The following is a 27,515-nucleotide window of genomic DNA, read 5'->3' as shown; positions in this document are numbered from 1 at the left end:
CGGAGTTTTTATCAATTAGTTTGTTCTTCATGGTGTAGTGGATCTTTTCAAAGGAAGCCAGAATGTTTGTCTTGTTAAGGTGAGGAGGTTTGATAGAGAATCCGAGTCCATTCTTTAGTAGTTCAAGTTCATCGTCAGTCAGTTTGCAAGAAGAGAGATTATTTACAGTTTCGCTCGGTGAGAAGGGTAGTTCGGCGTTCTTTGTGAGGTTTTTTAGTTTCTTTCGATGCGTGGAGATGACTTTAGAGATGTTCTTGTCAACATTGTTCTTCAAGGCTTTGTTTAAGAAGTACCAGTCAACAGAGTTCAAAGAGTTCTTCACACGTTCGGTCAGCTTGTCACAGTCACAGGATAGAAATGTCTTATTAAAGACTGAAATGTCTTATTAAAACAACACAATAGATAGCCAGTAGGTTAGCCAATACGAGAACCACATTCGTGATAGAGCGCTAGCAGATTTATACTAAAGAGTTGAAGAGGTACATCATTTAACACTGGGCATGATACGCTTTCTTACAAGGTGTTTTCTTTTAAATAGTTGAAAGTGAATCTGCTCGCCAGCGACAGCTGCAAGGTTTCCCTAAGGCTTGATCGTCCCTGCCAAATGACACATTACACAATTCACAGAGCAAATGTTCTCCCCTAGTGAGAGCTTCACGTTTGGGTCCAAAATATCACGTTTTTAATGTTTTAGCGCAGGTGGAGAATTAGCAAATCTATACGGGAAACGTCGCACCTTTTTTCGCAAAATTAACTTTAAAATGCGGAACACTTGTGTTTTGCATTGCGCAGATAGAAAAAGAGTAAAGTCGGTGTTTCCATGAAAAGGGAAATAGACGAAAAAAGGCTACAGCCAGAAATCAAAGAAAGCACTTGAATTCATTCATCTCTCAAATACACTCCTAATTTTTCATGGATGAAAAATTTCACCTAAGGCACATACAAATGGTGCGACATCGTATATAAAACTTAACGCTCCAGTACAATTTAGGCCGCCAAAAAATATTCCAGTTGAATAACGGATAAAAACGTACCCGGTTTCTAACAGAAAGCTTCAAAACAATTACCCAGCAAGAATGAGAAAGAATCGGTATGTCGAGTAACACGGAGTGATTCCTTTTGTAAGAATGCTAATTGTATCGTTTTAAGATCTACCTGTTTCAGAGAATTCTTCATCATTGTAGCATTTTCTTTTGATGGTTATCCTGTCCGGCGGCGTTGAAATCAAATCAGTCAATAAGGGAACCTGAACCAAAGCATTTTATTACTCATCATATCTAATCCATGCCATCACTGTTATTTTAAGTATAAGGCAGTTCACGCTTTGCAGATGTCAGGCGAATGTTTGGGGAGAAATGATTCACTGGAAGCGTTTGTTTCTCTTGGTAACTTTTATTTTCTTTTCTGCGGAGTTTGTGCATTCGAAACGGAATGGTAGGTGACCTTAAACAATGTGGTTTTTGTTTTCAAGTTATAGTTCCCATTGGGCGGTTCTGTGAAAATCTCGAGATCGTGCGCTTTCCACGGACTCTTTTGCCCGCATGCTGTTTGCTTTGCTTTTTGTGATTTTCGCAAGGAGCGGGTGGGATTGCTTGTTCAGCGCCGTAATCTTGTGAGTCAAAACGCAGGAAAGTAAAAAACAAAAGAAAATTTCAAACTTTTAGCTCTAAAAGTGGTCGCGGTCGCTTACGAGAGGTGGTCGCTTACAAGAGGTTCCAAATATAGTGATTTGGCTGGGAAACTTTCGGTATTTTGGAAAACTGGTCACTGAGGAGAGGTGGTCGCTTACGAGAGGTGGTCGCAACCGGAGGTTCCACTGTATTGTTTTTTGAAAAACCAACTTCCTCCTTTTAACTTAATTTTTGACCTCGCGCGAGCAAAACGCAAAAACGCGCGTATGTAACTATGACATTGCAATATTTGCCAGGTTTATTCATACCTACGCCCTTGATCGATCATTAGGCGCCTTAGAACAAAGCGGTTATTTCCGTTAGCGCGTACTTGGTGTTCACTCTGAGATGAAATGGCGTGACTTGCCTGTTGAAAGAATTAAAATTTAGATTTAGAAATTTACCATTACGATGTTACGGAACAAACAATTTCTGTACTTTTTAAAAATACTAAAAAGCGTTCTTGGCCGGTTCTCTGACCGGTTATGTTAGGTCTCTCAGTCTCATTCAGCTCGGTTAAAGCGATTGAGCAATTGCTTATGTATAGTCTTGACTTTACGAAGGTTCCTTTAGAAATTAACTGTGAATTAAATTCAAGGATTAGAAAATCACAGCTCCTTTGGTTTTTTGTCCTTTATCAAAGCACATGAAATCAAAAACAGAAAGAGAACGGATGAGAGAAATTTTACCTCCAAGACTGATATTACAAACGTTACAATGAGAATCCGATTAACTACAAGAGTCCGATTGGAGTGTAAACGTTTTGCCGATTTACCGCATTTTCTTTGGAAGTGCTCAAAAAATCAACCAGCTAAGGTATCCCGAGAAAAAAGTGCGTTGTAAGCCTTGGAGAAACTTAATTTTGATCTAAATGAGTCACTACTTTAATAGCTTGGTCCCAGCGACTCTGGTAATTTAAACACGAAGAAAATACGAGCCTAATTTATTTGCATAATGATAAAATTATACATGAAGTTCTAATGAAAACGAATACCGGTCGATTTGCTGAAAAAAAAGGAACACAATTTTTTAGACTGGTATCTGTCCGACAGCAACAATGGCTACCAATAACATGAAGGTAAATGCCAGCGGTGGCTTTGATGAGCCGCCTAGGACACCTGAAGTAATGGCGAGGTTTCCGTCATTGATTTTCTTACAAGCCGGGCTGAACGATGAATTCGTCGGTCGTTCCGTTATCGAAGTATGATTCAACAGAGGTCTGTCTATGCCATTATAGCACAATCCGTTGCCCCTGTCTTTAGGAAAATTTCTGCATCTCATTTTCTCGGGCAACGAAAAGCCATACTTACGCAGTAAAGGCGCACAGTCTTTTCTTGCTCGTCGGCAGATAGACCGGCATGGAAGCACTTCGTGTTTAGAGTTCGGCTGGCACATTGGAGCATACACGGAGCAGAGAAAGAACTTTAGGTCTGGCGAACACTTGATTTCGACTAGCGGCCAGTACTGATGAACCTCAAGCGCCGCTTCCTCTTGTGTGTCGTGGTTGAACATATTCGGTATATAAGTCAGGTTGTAGCCAATACTTTTGCACATAGGTATTTTGATCACTTCACATTTCCTCCTTTTGCTTGAGGCAAAGTGGAACGCGCCCAGAAACAGCAACAATGTCAAGAACATGATGCGGTTTACAGTCATGATGCCGGACTAAATGACAGTCGTGTACAATGTACGAATCCTTGATCTGGACTTCTCAGTCTTGAAATAGAAATTCTGATATTGATAGATTCATATGTAATATGACCTTGATGTAACCGCCGCCTGTACAATGTCCGGCCTGAACAGCATGCAAATATTTTGCGTAAATATAGCTAAAGAATTTTGGTTGTAGATTTATGGCTTTACGAGACCCACCGGGGTCTGTCATTAAAAGAGGCAGATATTGGCTTGAAGCGCGTTCGTCGCAGGAGTTCAGTGTATATGTTCTAAATACGAGGTTTTCAAAATCATTCTTCGTTTAAATGTGGCGAGAATCTAGAGACGATACAGGAATGAGAGTGCCAAGATGCCGTACACATATTTTATTTTTTCGCTAGTGTCGAAAACCTCTTGTTGCCTATTTTTTTCGTGAGGACGTGAGATACAGGAAAAAACAACAGATCTGGATTGCTTTGGCACGAATTCTTTATTCTGTCTTCTCTAAAAACGTCACGCAAAGCTGGTAAAACTGCGCATGTTGAAAAGCATCTCAGAAGTGTGCAAGGTGCTTTCAATCCCCAGGAGTTCTTTGATATCGCTACATTCGGAAAAGCTTTGCTTTCAGAAGAATATGGGTGATCCAATATATAAGCTCCAGCTTCAAAATAAAGGTTCTAGCTTCAGGATGAGGCACAAATTCTTCATTAAGCTCCTTGTTTGTAGTTCTTTTAATCTTTTCCATTCTTATCTTCATTGATTATAACATAACATGCATATCACCTTCTTTAACCACTGAAGTACCAACTTTTTAAGTGTCTTAAGCGTTTAAAAGAACAGTTAATTTTTGTGCAAAAATACATATTAAACTAAGGAAAGGAAGATGCTAGGCATCATCAAAAAACAACGACAAATACAAATCATCTTAACTGTTAAAAGAGTGAAAAATCCATTTGAAACAGAAAAAGTGTTGTAAGAGCCATTTACATAACGTACTAGCCAAAACTGGTTAGTTACCAAAGTGCCCATTTCTTAATTGTCTTGCAAAAGTTTTTGTTTCTTGCCGACCGTAGTTTTTCTGTTAAAATGTTCCTTATCTTTGGAGCATTGTATCTAAAAGACTTTTTTCCTTTTTGTTTTTTTTCCACCTTCTGTTGGTGTTTAAACTTAAAAGAGCTACGTCAGGGTTTGCGCATATTGAAAAGTTTAGCCTCAATTTTTCAAATTCGTCGTTTGTAATCCGTGTTAATTTTCTCGGTCCTTAGTCATCCTTGTTCCTTTATGGTTTATCATTATCTCTTTGGCGTTTTTCTTTCTTATTAAACTGTTCTTTTCAGGTTTCCTACCATTTAAAGGTAATTTTGTATGTGGCCAAAATAACTCAAAATACCATGACTGAGCTCCTTTAGTCTGCAATGGGGAGGGTTTTTTTCAGTGAACGGGGAAAGGGGTAAAAAAAGAAGCCTGATCGAAGGTTAATTTAACCTCGAATAAAATGAATAACCGGGCATCGTGTCTTACTTAATCCGCAGGTCTGAGACCGGGCAGGTAAATAATTCACTCGAGGTTTACTGCCGACGATTCATCCAGGACAAAGATATCGTCAACGTGTTAGGAGGGGAGAGTGGGGAGTGTACGGAGAAGGGTCGAGGGGAGGAGAAGGGAGGGAACTGATAAGCCTGCAATCTTTTGTGTTTGTTCATTTCTTGGGGTTGTTTATCCCGTTCTTCCAGTTGGTCGACTCGTTGAGAGGGGAGGGGTCGGGAAATTTTAAGGTTACCGTATGCTTTCAGAGGTGCCTCACGTCCAAGCAATGTAGCGCGTCCGGTTTAAACTGTAGATACTTAAACCCCTACATCAAATTAAAGCATATAGAGCTGGCTATCAAACTATAAATTGTCGAATATCTTACGACCTCTAAATGTGTACTAGTCAAAGGGAATTTCATCAAATTAAGGACATTCTATTTTCTTAGTTCTGATATTCTATGATAGAGAGGAGAAGCTGTTTTATCGTCTAATTGATGGATTTAACAAATTGACGTCAGTTTTTACACGTCTGTTCTGTTACTGATCATGAATTTCTTCATAACATTGTCAAAGTATATAAACTCTTGGTCTTCGGTCATCGTAGCTTGATTGAAAATATAAAAGAAACAGCGGTGATAAACATTTTAAAAAGATGCATTTTATGAACTTTATGGCCAGCCAACTGGTCTGCTTCCCGCCGGTTGGGATTTTTAAGCCTATTACGTTTAGTTGATATATTTGTATCTTTCATTTAAAGTGGCATGCCTGTGAACTAGCTAGGTGTAGCCAAGCGAATTGACCACTATAAACAACAACAACAACAACAACAACATACATTTTTAAAAGTATAACCGTTAAAATATTTTGGAAAGCTATTTATACTGTATCAATGGGGGTCTGGAACCTAGACAGAAAAAATCTGCAGTAGAAATTTAAGACGTTTACAATCGGAAATTGTCTGTAAAGTGACACAATGGAAAAGCTTCCCTAATAAAGTAAAAGCTTTTCACTGCTGACATTGTCAAAGTAGCTGTGGATCAATCTAAGAAGTGTTAGCCGAGTGGATCCGTAGACTACAATGTTATGACGAAATTCATGATCAGTAACAGGACAGATGCATTAAAAATTAATGTCAATTTGTTTTTTGCGATAACAAATTGTCAAATTGTCCGCTCTCGCTTATTGAGGCATGGCATAAATTATAAACTCATGCGTCTGTCCGCTTATTGACAATGAAAAATTAGCCAATGAGCGCGCGAGAATTTCTGCAGTTATCGTAAAAATATATAGTGACTGTTGGATCACAGGCCATGACATATGCACGATACTAGCAGACAACTCACTTAATGCCTGCTTGCTTTACTGCTAGCGACGTAAAAAGTGACATTTTCTTACTGCGAGTTAACGAAAATACACAAACTAAAAATATTATGTTTATCTTAGCAGAGAATTTGTTTCATGCATCACCTCAGTCAGTGTAGGGAACCTCTCAATGTCTTATTTTCGTCGTCTAATTAGCTGGAATTCCTTCACTGCCTATGCATAATTGTCCGCTACCACGTTTTGGAAAATACCTGCACCTGATTCGCTCGGGCCACGAAAGGCCAAACAGCCGCACAAGAGGCAGACAACCTTTTCTTGCGCTTTTGCAAAGTGAGCGGCATGGTGGGACTCTCCTTGTAATGTTCGGCTGGCACATGGGGGCATACACGGAGCAGAGGAAATACTTGAGGTCAGGTGAACACTTTTGATTGACAAGCGGCCAGAAATGATTAACTTCAAGTGCTGCTTCCTCTTGTGTGTCGTGATAAAGCATGTTTGGCATGTGAGTTAGATTGTAGCCAATATTTTGGCACATGGGTATCCTTATCTTTTCACATTTCTTCCCGTTACTTGTTTGTTTTGTAGTTAACCCCTTCGGCCAAGCAGTTTGCGTATCCATGCACAACTTGTCTCCCCCAACTTTAGGAAAGTGTTCGCATTTCATTCGCTCTGGCCACGAAAAGCCATACTTGAACATAACGTGCGAGCAGCCTTGTCTTGCTCGATCACAGACTGACCAGCATGGGGGCACTTCGTCGTTGAAGTTCGGCTGGCACATGGGAGCATACAGGGAGCAGAGAAAGAACTTTAGGTCAGGCGAACACTTGATCTCAACTAGTGGCCAGAATTGATGAATCTCAAGTGCTGCTTCCTCTTGTGTATCATGGTTAAACATGTTCGGCATAGAAGTTAAGTTGTAGCCAATATTTTGGCACATGGGTATTTTTATTTGTTCACATTTCTTCTTGCTATTTGTGTTTGTTGTAATTAATTCCGTCGGTGGAGCTGTTTTCGCATGATTAGCTGTACCGCTGTTTCCACTCAGGCACAACCTGTCACCCATTTTAGGAAAGTTTTCACATTTCATTCGCTCGTGCCACGAAAAGCCATACTGACGTATAAGAGGCGCGCAGCCTTTTCTTGCCTGTTCACAAATCGACCGGCAGGGCGGCACTTCGTCTTTGAAGTTTGACTGGCACATGGGAGCATAGAGAGAGCAGAGAAAGAGCCTCAGGTCAGGCGAACACTTGATCTCAACTAGCGGCCAAAATTGATGAATCTCAAGTGCTGCTTCCTCTTGTGTGCCGTGGTTAAACATGTTCGGCATAGAAGTTAAGTTGTAGCCAATATTTTGGCACATAGGTACTTTTATTTGTTCACATTTCTTCTTGCTAGTTGTACTTGTTGTATTTAACCCCTTCGGTCCAGCTGTTGTCATACGAGCCGTTTTGGTCTGAGCTGTTGTGGTACGAGCTGTTGCGGTATCATTTGCTTCAACGTTTTCGACTCCATTCAGGCACAATCCGTCACCAACTTCTTTTGGAAACTTCTCACATCTCATCCTCTCGGGCCACGAAAAGCCATACTTACGCATAAGAAACGCGCAGCCTTTTCTTGCCCGTTCACAGACCGACCGGCATGGCGGCACTTCTTCTTTAAAGTTCGCCCGGCACATGGGAGCATACACAGAGCAAAGAAAGAGCCTTAGGTCAGGCGAGCATTTGATCTCTACCAGTGGCCAGAATTGATGAAGCTCAAGTGCTGCTTCTGCTTTTGTGTCGTGGTTGAATATGTTCGGCATCGAAGTTAAGTTGTAGCCAATATTTTGACACATAGGTATTTTGATATTTTCGCATTTCTTTTTGCTAGCTGTTTTCGTTTTGGTCAATTCCGGTCGGGCTGTTAACGTATGATTAACTGCAATGTCGCCGGCTCCACCCAGGCACCACCCGTCACCAACGCCTTCTGGAAAGTTTTTACATCTCATTCGCTGGGGCCATGATAAGCCATATTGCCCCATGAAAGGTGCGCAGCCTTTTCTTGCCCGTGTGCAAATTGACCGGCATGGAGGAACGTTTGTGTTAATGTTCGGCTGGCAAATGGGAGCATACATGGAGCAGAGAAAGAACTTTAGGTCTGGCGAACACTTGATCTCGACTAGAGGCCAGAATTGATGAATCTCAATGGGTGTGGACAAAACCTGGGCCTAGGCCCATGGGTTAGCCCATGGGCCAGCCTATGGGCTACCCTGTGGGCTACCCTATGGGCTACCCCCGTAAATTTTTATTTTTTTTTAATTTTTATTTTTTTAAAATTTTTTTTCAGACTGTTGTTATTATTATTAATTATTAATTAATAAATTATAATAAATAATTCAAGGTTATCGATATTAAGTCGAAACATCTTCGGATTTTCCTCGGCAATCTTCGGCAAACTTCGGAAGTCTTCGGAAAAGTTTGGAAAAGTTCGGAAAATGATTGGACAACATTTTGAAAATCTTCGGAAATCTTCGGAAAACAGTCGGAGATGTACGGAAAATCGTCAAAAACTTTGTTATTGGCTTGGAGATATGAAATGTATCTTGCACACTCGAAGATAATTTCATATTTCTGCACAACCATGTAATATCCTCTATAGTCCTCTATATATTATCATTAATTACTGCATAAGGAAAGCTTGAACCAACAGCAGGGTTTTTTTTCCGGGGTCCCAACTTATCAATGAACTATCGAGTGTTTGCCTTGGTAGCCTCAACGAACCTCGTATTTATTGTAGAGAAGTTGATTTAAGTCCTTTGTAGTGGAAGTACAGCTGTAAGATGTTAAAGATAGTACATTAGTACTGTGTTTATACTGGCTTAAATAGCCGATCTGTCATCGATCACGATAACCATCAAATTGAATTGCGGCCAAAGAAAAAGAAAAGCTGTTGTAGTCCTCACGTTTTATTTTATTGTTTTTGAGCTGCAAACTCAGGTCTCAAGATTTCAGCGGCTCTTGCTTTTGCAACACCTCAAGAAGTCGAGCCCAATTTCTCTTTAAAAGACAATGCGCGCTGGACATGCAAAAACATGGCAAGTTAAACCAAGAAACCAATTCTGGTTTAAATCCCTTTAACCAAGAAATTTCGTTGATTACATTGTCCTAGTGGTTGGTCCGGATTTGGCAAAGAAGGAGACCAGATTGATAGTTAGGTAAAAAACGTGGAAACAATGAAAACGTGATCGAATGAGACTGACGCAATCTGGTCACCACGGGATGTGAAATACTATGCGACCGCAAGCGGGTATGTCTGTCATCTCAACCTTGGTTACTGACCTTAACCATGCCTGAGGGTTAAATAGTACTAAATAATTTGTTAACTTTCTATTTTCTCGGGCGGCGTTTTCCGTGGAATTAGTTGGCGTTCACACGCACAAAATATTTACCTATGTAAGTTAACTCCAATACCTCGATAAAATGCTCAAGCGTAAACACAGCATAAGTCTCTTAATGAATGAGCAACTGACAGGCAGTGTTCTGCTTTTTTTCAAAATTTCCTAAGGAAACAAGACAGTTTCAGTTGACACCATGTTATTCCGATTGCTTATGTAACATAATAGCACACAACGTGACTAACACAAAGCTTCGCTTCGGATAGACTTTACTTGCAAAGTTTTTTATAATTTTGGAAAATGGATTCTTCATCCGAAGACAAATCGTCTCTTTCGTACGCTAGTATTGTCAGGGGATGCCCTTCTCCAAGTGAGAAATGGTCCGAGTACCAAAAAGAAGGGGATGCAGAGGCCACAGCAATTGCTTTACTCCAGTCTTGCCAGGTACATAAGTTTGTTACCATTTGATTTTATTTGTTACTACAAAAGTCTTCCACGAAAAATTATCTAGTGACCCACTTCGTCAACACTTTTTTCTACTTTCAGTCTGGTGGAACGAGTGATCAGAGTGACTCTGGCGAGAGCTTGAAGTTGACGAAGCCTACACCAGGATTTGGAAACTGTCCACGTGGAAAGGTCAGTTCTATTAGCCATTTCTCAGAAAATGTTTTGTTTGTTATCGCGCAACTTATCCCTTTATTTTTGAATAGCAAAATCAAACTTCCGAATGATTCTTTCCTTTATGGGTTCGTGAAATCATTTGTTTTAGAAAACCATCGTGTCCGCTCATGCCGGCCGGCCCAGCGTGTCCAATCTGTTTCGATATCCCGCGATATGCATCAGTTATAATCGATTATATCAATTTTTAGTTTATTTCTATATTTAATAATGGTTTCGGATACATTAGCGCGCTACGATTAAGTAGAATTTTTCCATCCGTTAGTAAAGAGATCAAATACTCAATTAGAACTTCAATTGCTTCTTTACATCTAAATATGTCAAAAATGCAAGAAACGTGATTTAATTGTGTCATCAAAACCATTCCAGTGTTTCCTGGAAAAAACTTTAGTCGAACAAATCATTTCTGAATTTACACGCGCCTTTTCTTCGCAGAAACCTAATTCCGCAAAAATGGGAGCGGCAAATTTCACGAAAAAATCTCTCTCAAAAAAAATAATCAAAACAAACAGACAAACAAATCAGGATTAAACCCAGTTGACATGTTACGTTTACGACATTGCTGTATGATTCGGCGATAGAGAAGGTTAACTTATAGCAATTAAATGGTGTTGGTGAGTTTTATGGTGCCGGTAGTCGGTAATACTGCCGATACGCCAAAGCCCCTGGGGTTACTACCCTCTAAAAGGAGTTTTGGGAGGGTTCCCACGGAACGAAAAAAAAAACTTGACCCCGACTGAGCTACGAGGCCAGTACGGGAGCAGGTCGGGGTAATTTAGATAGTGAAGCTTAACTTGTAAACTGCCTTTATGGTTATAAGTGTTTTGTTTTGTTTTATCTTGCTTCGCTTATTTGTAAGCGCTGCTCTTTCTCTTTCTCTGCACGTTGTTGATTTTTTTTTCGCATATTCCCTGTTTTGTCGGTGAGCTACTGGGGCCCGCTCCTTTTTTACGAAATTCCTGCATCCCGCGTTTTTAAATGGCTTTTTCCAAATCTCGTTTCTTAGAATTTTGAACTTACGTGTGCAGAAAAAGTAGTAAATTTCATACCTCGGTAAGATGCAAGAGTACAATTGAAATTTGCAGGAACAGTTTTTACCGCGTCTTACATTGTATCTTCTGAAATAGACTCCACGTGCTCGCCCGGTTGATTTGCGTTCGCTGCTTGAACGTCCATTTTGTTGATTACTTTTAAAGCTGTACATGGTCTTGCTCCAGCCTACATAAGTGAACTTATTTCCGTTAGAGAATCTGCTGGAAGACATTACCTGCGTTCCAACAATGGTTTACGCCTTAATTATAGCCCATGTAAATCGCTCGCTACGCTTGGGGATCGCTCTTTTCATGTGGCCGCCCCTAAATTATGGAACGATCTTCCAAGTGAAATAAGAAACATGGCATCAGTACAAGGCTTCAAGAAAGCCATCAAGACCTTTTTATTTTCTAAAGCTTTTTAATTGTGAATTGTAAATTGTAAATTTTTAGCTTTATATTGTAATGCGCAATTGAAAATTTTTTAATTGATAATTGCGCAATATAAGTTAATTATTTATTATTATTATTTATTATTTACGTTGTGACGACTTCCTGAATTCTTGACGGAAGGCTAACAGTCCCGAAATTTTAGTTTATTCCACTCCTCGGAGCGCAGTCAAATCCCAAATCCCGTCAAGATATTTTGCGTTCTCTTTAATCACGCAATGTATGTTGGTAAAATCCCGGATCCCGAAAATTCTTGGCTTGCACGTGACGTCATCGTTATCTTAAACCCAAAATTAATGAGCCAATAATGTTTTTATCCCCATTAGCCATGAGAGAGGGTAAATTGATATTTGTGTACACCTTTTCAGCTGAGTAGCCTGCTTCATCTGGAAACCAGCGCAGTTTTAACTTCAGAGTTGTGGCGGTGCGTGACATAAAGCTGCGAACGCGTTCGTCAAAAAACCATATTCTTATCTCGTGATATTTAGCCATTTTAGAAGTTAAAGTATTAGGAATAGTGCTTGTGCAAATGCCTGTTTCTTCAGTACAGATAAACAGTCGTCTAGATAGCCAAAGTAGGTTAAAGTAGGTTTATATAATAAACAGAGCATTACATGGTTGCTTTGAGACATGGAATTTATCTTCTCGTGTTCAAATCCGATATCTCCGCGCAACTATGTATTATCCTCTAGTAATGACATGGATGTCGAATATCAAAGATGTAAGCTGCCGTTAACCTTCATAAGCAATCTATTTCTGAAGTATGGAAGCCTTCTACTCAATATCAAAAAAAGAAAGTAAAGTGTTCTCAAAATTCAAGGAAGTGTCAAAGAGATTTAATGCTCTCGTCTGGCTTCAATTCTTTGATGTTACGGTTTTCATAGGGTAAAACGACAAAGGCACGGGTGACAATAAATACCACAAGCACTAAAACTTATGACTTATTTATTTCAGCCTCTTTCTCCTGTCACAATCTGCATCGATGCCTCACCAGCTAAAAAAAGAAAAGGAAAGGAAGTGAAGAGCAAGAGTAAAAATAAAAACTCCAAAGTTGCTCCTGCGCATGAAGAGAATTGCATTTTAATATCAAGTGGGGAATCTGACAGTGATGAACAGGTTGGTTTTATGACGTAACCCTTTTACAGTCCATGCACATCTAGTCAGAGAGCATATGTCTTAAAATAAATTTCCGTGGGATTTTTATGGTGAAAGCAAACCACCTACCTAAATGTGTTAAGGGAAACCTGAGGAACACAAAAAATGTTGTCGGCAATTTTGTAACCTGCACCGGCGGCTGCTATGGGGAGTCTATTTTTAGACCTATATGGCTCAACATGGAATCGAGGCTCGAATATAAAATGGCGTGGAAATACAATTAACTACAATAAATTTCCACAAAATTACCAGACATATTTAATTTAGTTTATCTAATACATATCCATAGACTTAAGTAGTAAATACTGATCACATGATCAACACTGCACGAAAGCGAGGCTGGTCGTTTGTTGTTTTCAAATAAGCATCAAAGGCATGAAGGCATATATTTTGCTACTGAAAATTGATCAGAGTTAAATTTATTAAGGGGATTGTATTCAAATCAATAGCTCACTGAAATCAGGAAAAAACAATGATTTTGGTCAGCGGTCATTTTCATCATTTTAGAGGTCCGCCATGTTGGATTTACAGTCCATCTAGAGCGGCATGTTTTTTTGGTGTTTAATAAGATATGGAAACGGATTCTGGTTAAAAAACAAACGAAACTGAGGCCAAAGGGTTGGATTTACACTTATGTATAATTTGTCAAAGAAAAAAAAACGAAAATCTAGTTGAAAAGCCCGAAGCTCACGAAAAAGTTCTGGTATCGATCGAGGAATGGAGTAAGTACGGTAATCTTGAGTACACAGAAGCGTGGAGTAAGTTGAGGTTTGCTTCTGTCCAAGAGCTCGAGGATGGGCGGGCATCATGGCATAGATCATGTTATAAAGATGCAGTACATACTGGGATGCTTAGACGAGCAAGAGAAAGGTATGAGAGGCAGCTCGAAGGCCCCAATGAGTCCAGGCGAAAATCACGACCAGATTCATCAGTAGAAATTCCTCAACTAACCCGTTCGAAAACGTCTCTCTACAATAAGAATGTCTGTTTTTTCTGCGATGGCCCACCCGGTTACCGTAAGAGCCTGCATAATATCAGTACCTTTTCTGCTGGTGAGTCCCTTCGCACTGCCATTATTATTATACAAGGCCCAAAACATGAGCTTTCTGCTGGAAAGAAATGTGACGAAGTGTACAATCGTGCAATGGCTCTATCCCAGACCACTGTATCAATGTGTTTGACTGAGAGGCAGGTCAAAAACAAGAAGTCGGATGTTGTAAGATCCTCGTCGGAGATGCCGCTGCAGTTAGCTGTTGGGATAGCTGTAGACCAGGCCGTGAGAAGCAAGCAGCTCATAACCATGCTTCATGGATTCGGAATGTCAGTGGACTACAACAGGATCCTGAGAGTAGAGGCCCAAATCGAAGCTAGCGTTCTAAAGCGCATGGAGCTGAATGATGGTCTATATATACCCCCTGATGTAGTTTTGGGTGGGCACGTCTTTTTTGCAGTCGATAATGTGGATTTCGCTGAGGACACTCCTGATGGCAAGAATACCTTCCACGGCACAGCGATGGCAATCTACCAAAGGCAGGAAGCAGGCGATGTAGCACCAGAGCTGACCGTGGACCCCGGAGATCAGTGTCGTCGCTCAATCAGAGAGCTTCCTGAATCTGTGACAACCTTGCTAGAATGCCCTGCACCACCCGGAAGGCCTGTTGGTCCCACCTTCCCCCAGTTTGGATTGTGTACCGAAGACCAACTTCCATTGTACATCAAAAAGCAAGATTTCACATGGCTTCTCGGACGCAGTATGACCAGAACGATCACCAATGGAGAAGTTGAAGACAATCAGCCCCCTAGTACCAACATCCCAGTATGGTCTGGCTATAACTCCACTATGAGTAGTTCCATGCCGTTGACACGAGTTGGCACCCCTCCCCTGATCGCTGCACCAGCACACGAGTGGCAGACTCTGCTTACCATTCTGATGCAAGCACAGAATATTAACACGGCGGTTGTAGGGCAGAACAGGAGGACTGTGATATCGCTTGATATGGGACTGTATCAACCGGCAAAGAAGTTACAGATGACCCGTCAAGATCTTGGGCATATAATACTTCGTCCTGGTGAGCTACACATCGTGATGGCCCAACTTCGCACAATCGGTGCATTCATCGAGAACAGCGGGCTGGACATGTGCTGGGTAGAGTCGGATCTCTATGGGCCTTCCACTGTGAAGCAGATTCTCGGTGGGAGCCACGTAAAGAGAGGAGAGGCAGCGCACATGGTTACATTACAAGCTCTATTCAGCCTCTACCAGGAAGCCTTCTTCGTGAGACACCCAGCTGTACGCACGATTGTGGAGAAGTCGGCTAACCAGTTAAGCGATGCGTGTAAAAAAGGCGAAAACCAAGATATTACAGCAAAGCACGAAGAACTGGCACAGACCATCAATTCAACAGAGCTTGCTGCAAAGATGGAGCAGTTTGATGCAGACCATGAGGATAGTCCACTGTTCAAGTTCACCCGAGGGTACATGGCAATGGTTTTGGAGATGATGACGTTCATCAGAGCCGTGCGGACTGGAGACTGGGATCTTCATCTACAAGCCCTAAAGTTGTTTGTGAAGTACTTCTTTGCGCATGACATGTTAAACTACGCTCGTATGATTCCTGTTTACTTGGCAGAGATGGAGATAATAAAGGAGACCGATCCTGAAATCTACCATGAGTTCCAGAATGGCAACTGGGTGGTGAACAAGAACGCGAACGTAGCATTCTGTGCCGTTGGCGCTGACAACGCGCTTGAACACGTCAACAGATCAATGAAAGTCTCAGGTGGATTGATTGGCATCACGCTGAACCCTACTGCACGCACAAAGTATTTTTTGATTGCACCTGAGTTAGCAAGACTGGCAGATCAAGCCAAGCTGATGGCAGGTACTTCTTCTAAGACACAGACTAGCCATCACAACCTCACCACTGCTGTCAGGTTACGTGAAGAAAGGAACGTCCAGCAGCTGACCACTAGTATTCAACGGTTCACCAACCCTTTCACAGTAGAAGGCCCTGATCTGTTCAACCTAGTGACGAAAGTGCGCATGCCCGAGAAAGTGAAGAAAGATCTCTGCGATCAAAGCGTCATTGGTAACAAGCTGTTCGGAACATTCGTTAAGGAACGGATACAGACAGCCGAGAAGAGCATCTGGGACGTGATGAAGAAGCGCAAGCTCCTAACGTGGAAGACTACTGGGAAAACAGTTAGGGTGGCTACAAAGGATAAGATCATCGAGCTAAAGGAAGATCGATGTCTCTTCGCGCGGATGATGGTAATCTGCAAGTCCCGTCCAGAGATAGACATCAAAGAGGCAGTGGGAGCGTACGAGTTCTCGGTAGTTCCACGATCAATGTTTGCCGCCGATGGCAATATGCTGCACTGTTCCGCAAAGAGCGCCTTGATGAGTATTCTAGAGAAGCTGCCAAGTGACAGATCAGTTGCGCAGGCTGAACCCACTGACCAGTTCGCTAATGCAGATGTGCAGATCAAGGTTTCCATTGTAGATGGTATGGCCGAAGTACAAGCACTGGAAAAACCGGATTGGATCAAGACCTGCTCGGATCTGGCCAATCATTTCACTGTGACGATCTTCGACAAGTACAAGGAGGCAGATGAAATTCGTCTTATTTTCGACAGGTTTGTCACTCCCGCTGATATTTACCTTGTAACCTTTGTGTTTATATTAGATATAATTACTTACATTAGTGGGCACGTTATTCTGCTTTTAGGTATGATGTACCATTGTCTTTAAAGACCGCAACTCGCGAATTTCGTCAGGGATGCTTGGAACCTATCAGCTACAAGATTACTGACACCACTCAGATTTCCAAGGTATACTATTAACGGTTTTTCATACAAAAGCAATGATCCTATATATAATGTACTGCAAGAAGAATAGGGCCAGATATAGAGGTAAAGACACTAAAACTAGTACACCCTTTCTTATGCAGGTACCGATGAAGAGACTTTTGGCACATGTCAGCACCAAGGATGAACTGACGCAATATCTTGCCAGCAAGACTCTAGAGAAGGGGCGTCAGAATGGTTTGCACGTGGTGGTTGCATGGAGCAGTAAGTGTAGGGCAACACACAAGGATATGGCGTACCTCGATAGCGACCAAGAGGAGGCAGATACCAAAATACTGCTACATGCAGTAGATGCCACCACATCAGGAGCTACGAGTATCAAGATCTTTTCACCGGACACTGACGTGTTTGTACTAGCCCTTAGACGTTACCCGGAGCTATGTGCGGACACTTCATTCGTCACTGGAAGAGGACAGCGCCACCGAACTATCCAGCTTTGTCCAATTGTCCGCGCTTTAGGAGCAGCTAGAACGGCAGCACTACCTGGCTTTCATGCCTGGAGCGGAGCTGATGTCACTGGAAACTTTGCATTTAAAGGAAAGCTGGAATGCTGGAAAGCGTTTCTTGAAGCTGATGAAGAATGTGTCACTGCACTTGCAGATCTCGGCTCTACCGTCGTTCCCACAGTGGGCATGTTCTATGCAATAGAGAAGCTAGTGTGCCAACTTTACCTGCCCAAGACTAAGATATCCAGCCTGAAAGATCTAAGGTGGCTCCTCTTTCGAAGAAAACAGGCCGAGTCAGAACGACTACCGCCTACACAAGCTGCTCTCCGAGAGGCCATTAAGCGAGCGCATTACCAAGCCATCATCTGGGCCAATGACAAAGTCCCTAATCCAGACCTTCCATCACCAGAGAACTATGGATGGAAAAAGGACAAAGGTTATTATAAATTAACAGTTGATATAGTAATAGACTCTCAAGTTCGACACTGCAGATCGAGATGACTTTAATGCATTGCCTTATTCTTTTATATTTCAGACAAATGGATGCCGGTGATGACGAAACTGCAGCCGGCACCCGACGCTGTTCTTTATCTTGTCAAGTGTGGCTGTGGGAAGGACAAATGCAGAAACAACAGGTGCAGCTGTCGAAGGGCGGGTTTCACTTGCACAGATCTATGCAGCTGCAGCAATGACGAGACAGGGGAAGCGTGTGACAATGTCGATATGATTGAGAATGATAGCTGTGATGATGAAACATCGGATGAGCAGGACGATGACAACAAGGAAGACGAGGATGATGAATGATTCTTACCTGACATCTATGTTCTGTAGACTGCAATGCATTATGGGCTCAGTTGTGTTATTTTTAAAGCAGTTATTATCGCCAAAAGCCTGACTAGGTTCTGGGTAGTAATAATTATATATACCTGTAAACCTGCTATGGTTAACATTACGCCCTCGGAGCAACCTTAATTATCGCTAACATATCGAATAGCTGATATAAGGCCTGGTCTAAACGTCGAGCCAAAGTCGTGCCGAACCTAATTCCATTTGGTTTTATGATAGCGCGACGCTAGCACGGCAGTGGTTCTAAACGCCAATTTGGTTAGTTCTGTTTTCATCTAGTTGTATTTCTTCTTCGCACCGAAAGCCCTAATTTTCGGAAAGGAATTTGGTTCAGCACGACGTTGGCTCGACGCTTAGAACAGGCCTAACAAGTGCCGAGGAGCTCAGCCTCACTTTCATGTCGTCTTACGTGAACAAAACCTATTCAAATGTAGTTTAATTCACGTGAACAAAAAATATCATGTAGTTCACTTGTTGTAGTCATTTTTCTCAACAACTCGAGAAAAAGAAATATGCTTTTAATGCTTATTTGAAGACAACAAACGACCAGCCTCGCTTTCGTGCAGTGTTGATCACGTGATCAGTATTTACTACTTAAGTCTATGAATGTGTATTAGATAGACTATATTAAAGATTCCTGGTAATTTTGTGGAAATTTATTGTAGTTAATTGTATTTACACGCCATTTTATGTTCGAGCCTCGATTCCATGTTGAGCCATATGGGTCTAAAAATAGACCCCCCAGAGCAGCCGCCGGTGCAGGTTACAAAATTGCCGACAACAGTTTTTGTGTTCCTTAGGGTCCCCTTAAAACATCTGGGTAGGTGGTTTGCTTTCACCATAAAAATCCCATGGGATTACATATGCTCCCTGACTAATCCAGGGGCTTTTGTGTGCGTGTCCGTTTGTTTTGGAATGGTTCATTTGATGAATTAAGTGTACTCTTGGACTGGCAAATCACAGTTCCTGTTCTCTATCGATTCCTAAGGCTAAGGCTAAGATGCATCATGCCAATAGGTGGGTTTCACTGTCACGCCAACGTCACGCCGAGAAAAAAATAAATCTAAAACTATTAAGTCAACTATTACAGGTTGTAGAAAATGAATATATAAACAACTTGTCCAAGCGTCAGGTCTGTACGTTATTCCGTACTCGAGTTATCCGTCAAAATAATTCACAGAAACTTAGAGAGCACAGTATGGAAACGCCTTATAAGAGTGCAACTGCTAGAACTCCAACATGGTATTCCGTTTGTATGTTGATTAGCCGAATTGTCAGTATAACCATGCTATAATTGTATCCATTTTCAGCATGCGATAAATCTGAGCCGGATCTCAGCTTACACAGAAAGCAGAGTGAGACGCAAGGAGAGTTCAAGAGGAGGTCCTAGCAAAATTAAGGTAGCCTTTGGAGTTTGAGTGACGCCAGTTTGATGATACCTTGTTTCGACTGCTATCTAGTGACCATAACATGGATGTTATAAAATTACTGAACGATTGTGCTCTTCGTAAGAATTATCCCATTTATATTTATTTTATCTTTTACCTCTTAGGGACAAGGCTCTTCTGACGCTGCATCGATGTAAGTTTTATAGAAACTAAGGTCTCATCTATTTAAATTACTTTCATGTCAGTGGCTTCAGACATTAACCCTCGGACGTACAAGCAAATCCATACTCCCACGTCGTACAGGAGGAGAGTGGAGGGCCCCCCCCCCCCGCTCATAGGGTTTTCATAAGGTTTTACCTCTTTTAGGGCACAGTAGCACGTCTATTGGGACGTAATTTTTTGTTGGTTTTGACGTCATATGACGCCACATGACGTCATTACAGCTGCCATCTTGGATGCGCCAGTCTTTAATCCTATTTCAAAACTTCGAAAAACTTCAGGGGGGGGGGTAGCATCCCCATGGCCAGATAGCATCCCCGCTTGTACGTCCCGTGGGTTAATATGAATTTGCTTTTATCATCCACGAAATTGAATTACGAGTTGAAATGTGTGGGATTTCAAAATGTGTAATGGAAATTAACTGAAGAGAGTGTTATAAAAATTTCAATTTATCTGCAGTTCCAAACAGCGTAAATACAAGGAGAGACAGGGAGAGGCCACACCCAAGGGCAATGTGATCGTAGATGCAGATGAAGATGATACTGAAGAGGGATCTGACGCGGAAAAGCTGTGAGTTCATTGACTGATAAAACCATCAGAAAAAGTCATTCATAGGTCATTGCCTACCTCGATTGTAGCTGTTATATTTATTTATTGCCCTTTTCCTTTTTAGTACAGAAACTGTTACAGATAAAAATCTACCCAAAGGTCAGCTGCAGATGTCGGAAAGTGGCCAATCGGAAGAAAATGTTGACGTTGAAGAAAACAGGTAAACATTTTTTTTACTAGACGACGAGCTCAGTAGCTTTGATAACTGTTTTCTATCAGTGTCAGACTATAGAGTTTGATTGGCCCCCTGTGGCTGCCTTTGTTTATTAACCAATCAGGATGCCGCGTTTGTTTTTTGCACTGAATTTCCTCATTTCTGCATTGAATTTACTAAAGACTGCATTTCTCTAAGCCAATCAGATTCGAGAAATTTCTGGATGTATATTAATAGTAGATTAATACTGAAAAAGTATACTCAATATACACCATTCATTTTTTCTTTTTTGTTTCACTCCACAGCATTAAAAGTGAAGTCTCTAAATCAGAGAATGTCAGATTTTACTTGGGCAGAAAATCGCTACCGAGTTTACCAAACAGTCTCCTCGACAAGACTGGGTCTAATGATTCAGTTGTTCCGCTTTTGCTTAACGCTGAGCAATATTACAAGGAATATATTGCAACCTCAAATCCCGTTGGAATTAAGCACAACGTCCGATTTTTGATTAATCTTGATGCGCTCGAACACGGTGAAGACTTGCTGTCGGACGATCTTGGCTCTTGGGTTCAAACCAAGACCAAAAAAAAGTGGTACGACACAAGATGCGATAAGACAGGAAAAGTGGAGAAAGTGGTTAAAGTTGGAGACAACTCCGATGCCTTATTAGTGTGCCGCCGGCCATTTGTCAATGCTAGTGACAGAAGTCTGCACAAAACAATCGTTGATGTGACCCATCCAGATGGGAAACATCACAACATTGTTTTCGTCAAATACGAATTCGTTGGTGCACCTGAGCATGAGGTAAAGGTCAAGCAACACGGCAACGAGAAATCGTGCAGTATCCCCTATTTAAGAACTTATAAGAGTACACGCAACCGTCTAGAAAAATCTGCGAAGGAAAAAGGCAAAGGCCTAAAGAGAGCTGTCCACGAGGTCGAAACCGAAGTTGGAGACCTTGAAAACTGTAATTCCATCGGAGCTTTACCAAGAAATGAAAGACAGGCAAAATATCTGAAATCAAAGGACGCTAGAGGACGTATTGCTGATCCCATTTTGGCGATCACTGAGAAAATGAAAACGGAAGAAAAAAAATTTGTTAGGTGTTACAGCCTTGACAATGAATCGCCCAAAGTTATTTTGTTTAGCGATGAACAGGTTGAAGACATTGTAAACTTCTGCTGTAACGAGGTTGACGGACACACGTCTATGTTGTACGTAGATGTCACTTTTAAACTCGGACCTTTTTTTGTTTTGGTCACAACATATCGAACACAACTCTATTTACGAAACGCAGTAATCCACCAACCTGCCCAGTGATGCTTGGCCCTGTAATGTTGTGTATGTTAAAAGATAAATCTACGTACCTGACCTTGTTTCAAAAGCTCTCCGCTCAAGTACCTGGCTTGCAAGTCAGCCTAAAGGGTTATTGCACTGATTCAGAAGAAGCGCTGCGACAAGCTCTAGCCCAAGTTTTCCCAAGTTCGGTGTCATTGTTGTGTAAAGTTCACGCTCAAAGAAACATCGAGGACAAATGTCGCAAACTGCGATTGTCACAATCATTCACGAATGATATCATAAATGATATTTTTGGCAGTGGTGGCTTGGTTTTTGCCAGTTCTTATGAAGAATACAACTCAACGTTGGATGTTTTAACTAAGAAATGGGACGAACAGGAATTTTCAGAATCACCTGATGAGCCTTGTTTTTCAAAGTATTTCAGGCGATATAAGGCAGACGAAATATGGAATCATGTCAGCGCCAAAGCATCAAGCAATGCTGGGTTTGGAGACGAAGTGCAGACAAACAACATCCCGGAATCTGCAAACGCGTTTGTTAAACGTTGGCAGGACTTCGTAGCCACTGACATGGCCACTTTCGTTGACGATTTGAAAGGGCTTATTGAGAAACAGCGCCGTGATGTTCAGCGGACTTTGCTGGGGCTTTCTAGTCCGTATATCTTAAGGCCCGAATATCAAAACTCCGTCAAAGACAATTCTAATTTCTTTGACGAACAACCTGGTACTCGCGATCTCGCCTCCAGCAATTTAAAGGTTGTGGTCGATCCAGTAAATTTCAAGAAAGTCTACAGCCACCGCCCTGCCCCGCCCCAAACTCAGCTCAACAAAAATTATACCATCGACTTACACGCTCTCTCCGATTTTTTCGCGGAGAAAGATTTAAAATTGCTCACCGAAAAAGTACAGAGGCTTTGCCAGGAAAAGGGTGTTCGTGAGGGTTTTGAGCAAAATTGTTTTCTGGTGAGAAGTCAGTCCTCGCAAACGCCCCACACAGTGAAAGCAGTTGCTAACTCTGGATACCTATGTGATAGCAACTGCTTGGGCTTCAAGGCCAGAAAACTTTGTGCCCACACAATGGCAGTAGCAGTGCGTAACAAAAACGTTTCAGGGTATTTCAAATGGTACAGAAATCAAGAAAAGAAAGACAACTTGACTGCATTGACAACATTTGCGGTGAACAAGAATGCGGGCGCTAAAAAGCCCACACGAAAGCGTCGCAACAAGTCACCCGACGTCATGACTTCCAGTAAGGCAAAACAGAACACAAATGCAAAGACCCTGGGAGAAGAAGTAACATCCCAGCAGTATACAGCTGAAGCGTCTTCCAACCCCCTTCGCATAACCATTCGAAAGAACAGCAAACCGGCAAAGCCCGCTGTACGGCCAACGATCACTACTCCGTTTGAACTGATCGAACTCAGTTCTCGGATCAAAAAGTGTGCCGCGGGATGCAATGGTAACATCAGGGATGGGCCAGACCACTTCACCCGGGGAGAAATTGATGAGCAGTATTGCATCCGACACAAGGAGCATGATTTCGTCTGGATCGAAAGCCAAGGAAAGTACAAGAAGACTTTCGAAAATAAGCATTACCACGTTTATGCCAATTGTATAAAAGCAAGGAATCCTCACTTCGACCCTAGCAAAGTGAGCATTCAATGCAGTTTAGAAAGTGACGAAATCAAACTTTTACAGCAAAGACTTTATTAGCTGTGTTTATGGTACTCTTCAGATGTCGGCAGTTGTCAGCATTTTATTTTTTAAATTGTTTGTCAGTTATTTTAGTTTCGTAGACTTTACCTTACTTAAAAATGTCACAAGAAAAGTTGATCAGATTAATATGTAATGACTTTTACATTATATATGCTTTTGAGTTTACATGCGTCTGGCTCTTGGTGAGTGTTGCTTTGGTGGTAGCAGCATCAGTTTCTTGTGTGTTACAAATCGTTATAGATTTGCAAAAGCGCCAAATTTTGCAGCATAGCAGATATTATGCATATAAAGCGAGATAAGAGTCACGAGCGAACTTGACACCAAATCAAAACAGGGGCTTGACGGGATGGGATAAGAGGGGAGGGGTGGGTTGGGAAGGGAGGCGGTTGTCGTCTCCTAACACTCGATGGTGTGTGCGGGTGGGCGAGAGGAGCTTAGCGTGACTACAAAAGTAACCGCTACGTGCACGTGGTAGACTAATCTTTGAACCTGCAATGGTTTCTGCAGCACGCGAGAAAAACGTGACGTCAATGCACAAAAATCAGACATTCAAACTGCAACAAGCTATAAAATGGCATCGAAGGAAACTTAGAAAAAATTCGAGTCCAAGATGACATTTGAACCCACGACCCTCCGCGACTGCTGTATGTTAGAAACAAATTTCACAAATACGACTATTTAGGTCATCTAATACCAAAAAAAAACTGAAAGCTCAGGGACCTTTCGAATTTGCAGTTTAGGATTTAAAGACGTCACATGAAAACCGTCACTTGCTGCTGCCTCCACGTCGCCTTTTTTTTAGATTCAGACCACTTCTCACATGCAAAAGGATATCCAATAACAACAAAAGCGTACAAAACTGGCAAATTGTCCTCGGCAGCCAGAGCTATTTTGTATCACCCATCAGAAAATTATACTGTTTGGCGTTGTGCCATTAATTAATTTTTGGTTTCTGAACAGGCGTTCTTTCGGCTCATACCGCAATCTTTTAAGTAGTTCTTTGACTGATAGGCTTATCCCTGGGAACGAAAGATTGCGTGACGAGCTAGAGAGGAGGTAGGAGTAAATAAATTAGTATTCGTAATAAGTATTTACATACGTTAGTATAGGTAAACACCCAATTGCAGCTTTTTGAAAAACTCACAAGTGCAAATTAATTCAAATTGAACGAAAAAAACCGTATGTATGATTACTTATTAGTAATATAAACATGAAAAATGTTGAGCCCGCGATTCAATGGCAAAAGTAACTTGGTCAGCAGTCAGCTTAAAAAGACACATGAACTGGATGAGGTGCACAGCTAAGACCGCGATATGGTCATGTGATACTGGTCAGCGGATACCTTGTTTTGACAGCTGTCAATTGACAATGTTGACGTTAGGAAATTTCCCGTTTTATTATATAAACATCAGTGAAATACCAGGAAATCTTTTGCGCGAAAGTCATCTTTCACACGTGAAAATAACATGTTATTTTCACAAGTGAAGATATCGATTTCGAAACATTTTCTGACAAGTTTGCCCTGTTTCAATGCTGAATGAGCCAAAGAAAGTCGATATTAAGTCGAAACATCTTCGGATCTTCCTCGGCAATCTTTGGCAATCTTCGGCAATCTTCGGATATCTTCGGAGAAGTTCGGAAAATGTTCGGAAATATTCGTACGACCTTCGGGCAACATTTTGAGAATCTTCGGAAATCTTCGGAAAATCGTCAAAAACATAATTAGTAGGTTTATATAATAAACAGAATATTACATGGTTGCTTGGAGATATGAAATTTATCTTCTCGTGTTCAAATCGATATCCCACTTGTTCGCTGCGCTCACTCGTGAGATATCGATTTGAACACTCGAAGATAAATTTCATATCTCCGCACAACCATGTAATATCCTCTATGTTTTTTCAGGCAAACGTATTCCAGAAGAATGATGTGTAATTTGCACTGGTGTTACACTTTTTGTTACAGCTGAATTGCACTGCTCTTAGACAATCAAAATCGAGTATTTTTTCACAATATAACAATTAATTATTGATATTAATAATAATTAATGATAATATATAGAGGATATTACATGGTTGTGCGGAAATATGAAATTATCTTCGAGTGTGCAAGATACATTTCATATCTCCAAGCAACTAATAACAAGGTTTTTGACGATTTTCCGTATATCTCCGACTGTTTTCTGAAGACTTCCGAAGATTGCCGAAGATTGCCGAGGAAAATCCGAAGATGTTTCAACTTAATATCGATAACCTTGGGCTTATTCAGCATTGTGAGACGTTTCACGTCTGAAGATATGCTTTTTTCGTGCGCAAGATTTCCTAGTATTTCATTTCATAAATTATTTATTATAATTTATTAATTAATAATTAATAATAATAACAACAGTCTGAAAAAAAATTTAAAAAAAATAAAAATTAAAAAAAAATAAAAATTTACGGGGGTAGCCCATAGGGTAGCCCACAGGGTAGCCGATAGGCTGGCCCATGGGCTAGCCCATGGGCCTAGGCCCAGGTTTTGTCCACACCCAATCTCAAGCGCCGCTTCCTCTTGTGTGTCGTGGTTGAACATGTTTGGCATAGAAGTTAAGTTGTAGCCAATGCTTTGGCACATGGGTATCTTGATCTGTTCGCATTTTTTTTCTTTGCTAGAAGCAAAGTAGAACAAACTCAAAAACAGCAAGACTGTAAACACTACGTTGTGTTTCACAGCCATAACGATATCAAGTGAAAGAATGATCCCTTCCTGATTTCATCGGGTATTTTTCAAGTGCCTGGTGCGGATGCCTGCTTTATCATTAGATTTTCCAAATTGACAGACTTATATCTTAGGCTGAAATGCATTTGAAGAGGCCCTTGTGACTTAAGATGCTTTCACGAAACTGGTTCCTGTACGATGTAGCCTCAGCACAGTGCCCCAGCAGGCATGATCACGTGCCAAAACGACTGTCGGAAACAACTTGGCAAAACAATTTGTTTCGTAAGCTGGTCGCACGCAATGGGCTTGTTTCTTATTTTGGGGCAGGGTGCTTGATTTAAGAATTTGTTTTTGAAACAAATGGTGAAATTAAATTTAGAAATGTAGCAAGAAAACGTATTTTGTTCATCTTTTTCCTGGAGGAGCCCGGTTTCGCCCTGAGGTCCAAACTGTAACGTTTTATCAGAAATAGAAACGCTTGCACGAATATACCTTCAATAGATAAATAATTGTAACCTCTCAGTCAGATCTTCACCGAAAGATTACGTGCAAACTCAAGTAAAGAAAACCACAAAAGCCAAATGTCTCCGACTCTCTTAGAGATATTGCTGCATCCGCTAGCTCCTCTTTTAATTCCAATATCATTGCAGAATTTTCGACATATTTAAATTAGAATCAGGTAACACTTTTTTAACACAATAACACAATATTTTAGACTGGTATCTGTCCGACAGCAACAATGGCTACCAATAACATGAAGGTAAATGCCGGCGGTGGCTTTGATGAGCCGCCTAGGACACCTGAAGTAATGGCGAGGTTTCCGTCATTGATTTTCTTACAAGCCGGGCTGAACGATGAATTCGTCGGTCGTTCCGTTATCGAAGTATGATTCAACAGAGGTCTGTCTATGCCATTATAGCACAATCCGTTGCCCCTGTCTTTAGGAAAATTTCTGCATCTCATTTTCTCGGGCCACGAAAAGCCATACTTACGCAGTAAAGGCGCACAGCCTTTTCTTGCTCGTCGGCAGATAGACCGGCATGGAAGCACTTCGTGTTTAGAGTTCGGCTGGCACATTGGAGCATACACGGAGCAGAGAAAGAACTTTAGGTCTGGCGAACACTTGATTTCGACTAGCGGCCAGTACTGATGAACCTCAAGCGCCGCTTCCTCTTGTGTGTCGTGGTTGAACATATTCGGCATATAAGTCAGGTTGTAGTCAATACTTTTGCACATAGGTATTTTGATCACTTCACATTTCCTCCTTTTGCTTGAGGCAAAGTGGAACGCGCCCAGAAACAGCAACAATGTGACGAGCATGATGCGGTTTACAGTCATGATGCCGGACTAAATGACAGTCGTGTACAATGTACGAATCCTTGATCTGGACTTCTCAGTCTTGAAATAGAAATT

General features: G+C 41.4%; 5 protein-coding genes across 6 annotated transcripts; 3 read left to right on the top strand and 2 right to left on the bottom strand.

The window, feature by feature from the left end:
* Nucleotides 1-389: 389 nt before the first annotated feature.
* On the bottom strand, nucleotides 390-27,515 carry LOC145470795 (frizzled-8-like). 2 transcript variants are annotated; one of them, XM_081454634.1, is made up of 3 exons: nucleotides 27,095-27,515; nucleotides 1,911-2,037; nucleotides 390-1,784 (listed from the first exon to the last, which is right to left on the bottom strand). In XM_081454634.1, exons 1-2 carry the CDS (start codon nucleotides 27,438-27,440, stop codon nucleotides 2,009-2,011), a joined length of 375 nt encoding a protein of 124 aa, XP_081310760.1. In that variant the 5' UTR covers nucleotides 27,441-27,515; the 3' UTR covers nucleotides 390-1,784; nucleotides 1,911-2,008. The 2 variants fall into 2 exon arrangements, with proteins under 2 accessions (XP_081310760.1, XP_081310759.1); XM_081454633.1 differs by lacking the exon at nucleotides 27,095-27,515 and adding an exon at nucleotides 2,981-3,326.
* Nucleotides 4,041-8,353, bottom strand: LOC145470792 (uncharacterized). Its single transcript, XM_081454631.1, has one exon. It carries the CDS (start codon nucleotides 8,286-8,288, stop codon nucleotides 6,363-6,365), a length of 1,926 nt encoding a protein of 641 aa, XP_081310757.1. The 5' UTR covers nucleotides 8,289-8,353; the 3' UTR covers nucleotides 4,041-6,362.
* On the top strand, nucleotides 13,474-16,631 carry LOC145470790 (uncharacterized). Its single transcript, XM_081454629.1, has one exon. The coding sequence runs from the start codon at nucleotides 13,710-13,712 to the stop codon at nucleotides 16,611-16,613; it is 2,904 nt and encodes a 967-aa protein (XP_081310755.1). The 5' UTR covers nucleotides 13,474-13,709; the 3' UTR covers nucleotides 16,614-16,631.
* On the top strand, nucleotides 16,612-19,058 carry LOC145470793 (uncharacterized). The gene is made up of 3 exons (XM_081454632.1): nucleotides 16,612-16,693; nucleotides 16,813-17,611; nucleotides 17,711-19,058. The coding sequence occupies exons 2-3, from the start codon at nucleotides 16,819-16,821 to the stop codon at nucleotides 17,977-17,979; spliced, it is 1,062 nt and encodes a 353-aa protein (XP_081310758.1). The 5' UTR covers nucleotides 16,612-16,693; nucleotides 16,813-16,818; the 3' UTR covers nucleotides 17,980-19,058.
* Nucleotides 19,226-21,711, top strand: LOC145470374 (uncharacterized). The gene is made up of 5 exons (XM_081454203.1): nucleotides 19,226-19,421; nucleotides 19,574-19,602; nucleotides 20,088-20,198; nucleotides 20,302-20,397; nucleotides 20,697-21,711. The coding sequence occupies exons 4-5, from the start codon at nucleotides 20,348-20,350 to the stop codon at nucleotides 21,709-21,711; spliced, it is 1,065 nt and encodes a 354-aa protein (XP_081310329.1). The 5' UTR covers nucleotides 19,226-19,421; nucleotides 19,574-19,602; nucleotides 20,088-20,198; nucleotides 20,302-20,347.

This window comes from Orbicella franksi, chromosome 15, assembly GCF_964199315.1.
Source record: "Orbicella franksi chromosome 15, jaOrbFran1.1, whole genome shotgun sequence".
Classification (NCBI taxonomy): domain Eukaryota; kingdom Metazoa; phylum Cnidaria; class Anthozoa; order Scleractinia; family Merulinidae; genus Orbicella; species Orbicella franksi.
The sequence above is the reverse complement of the archived record's forward strand: the minus strand, read 5'-3'. Positions and strand labels throughout refer to the sequence as shown.

Bases quoted from the DNA above. Each gene is read 5' to 3' on its own strand.
- LOC145470792 (XM_081454631.1), bottom strand. From the start codon at position 8,288: ATGTATGCTCCCATTTGCCAGCCGAACATTAACACAAACGTTCCTCCA.
- LOC145470790 (XM_081454629.1), top strand. From the start codon at position 13,710: ATGCTTAGACGAGCAAGAGAAAGGTATGAGAGGCAGCTCGAAGGCCCC.
- LOC145470793 (XM_081454632.1), top strand. From the start codon at position 16,819: ATGAAGAGACTTTTGGCACATGTCAGCACCAAGGATGAACTGACGCAA. The intron at 17,612-17,710 runs GTTATTATAAAT...TTTATATTTCAG, and splicing joins TGGATGGAAAAAGGACAAAG to ACAAATGGATGCCGGTGATG.
- LOC145470374 (XM_081454203.1), top strand. From the start codon at position 20,348: ATGTCGGAAAGTGGCCAATCGGAAGAAAATGTTGACGTTGAAGAAAAC. The intron at 20,398-20,696 runs GTAAACATTTTT...TTCACTCCACAG, and splicing joins GTTGACGTTGAAGAAAACAG to CATTAAAAGTGAAGTCTCTA.
- LOC145470795 (XM_081454634.1), bottom strand. From the start codon at position 27,440: ATGACTGTAAACCGCATCATGCTCGTCACATTGTTGCTGTTTCTGGGC. The intron at 2,038-27,094 runs GTAAGTATGGCT...TTCTTTCAACAG, and splicing joins AGGCTGTGCGCCTTTACTGC to GCAAGTCACGCCATTTCATC.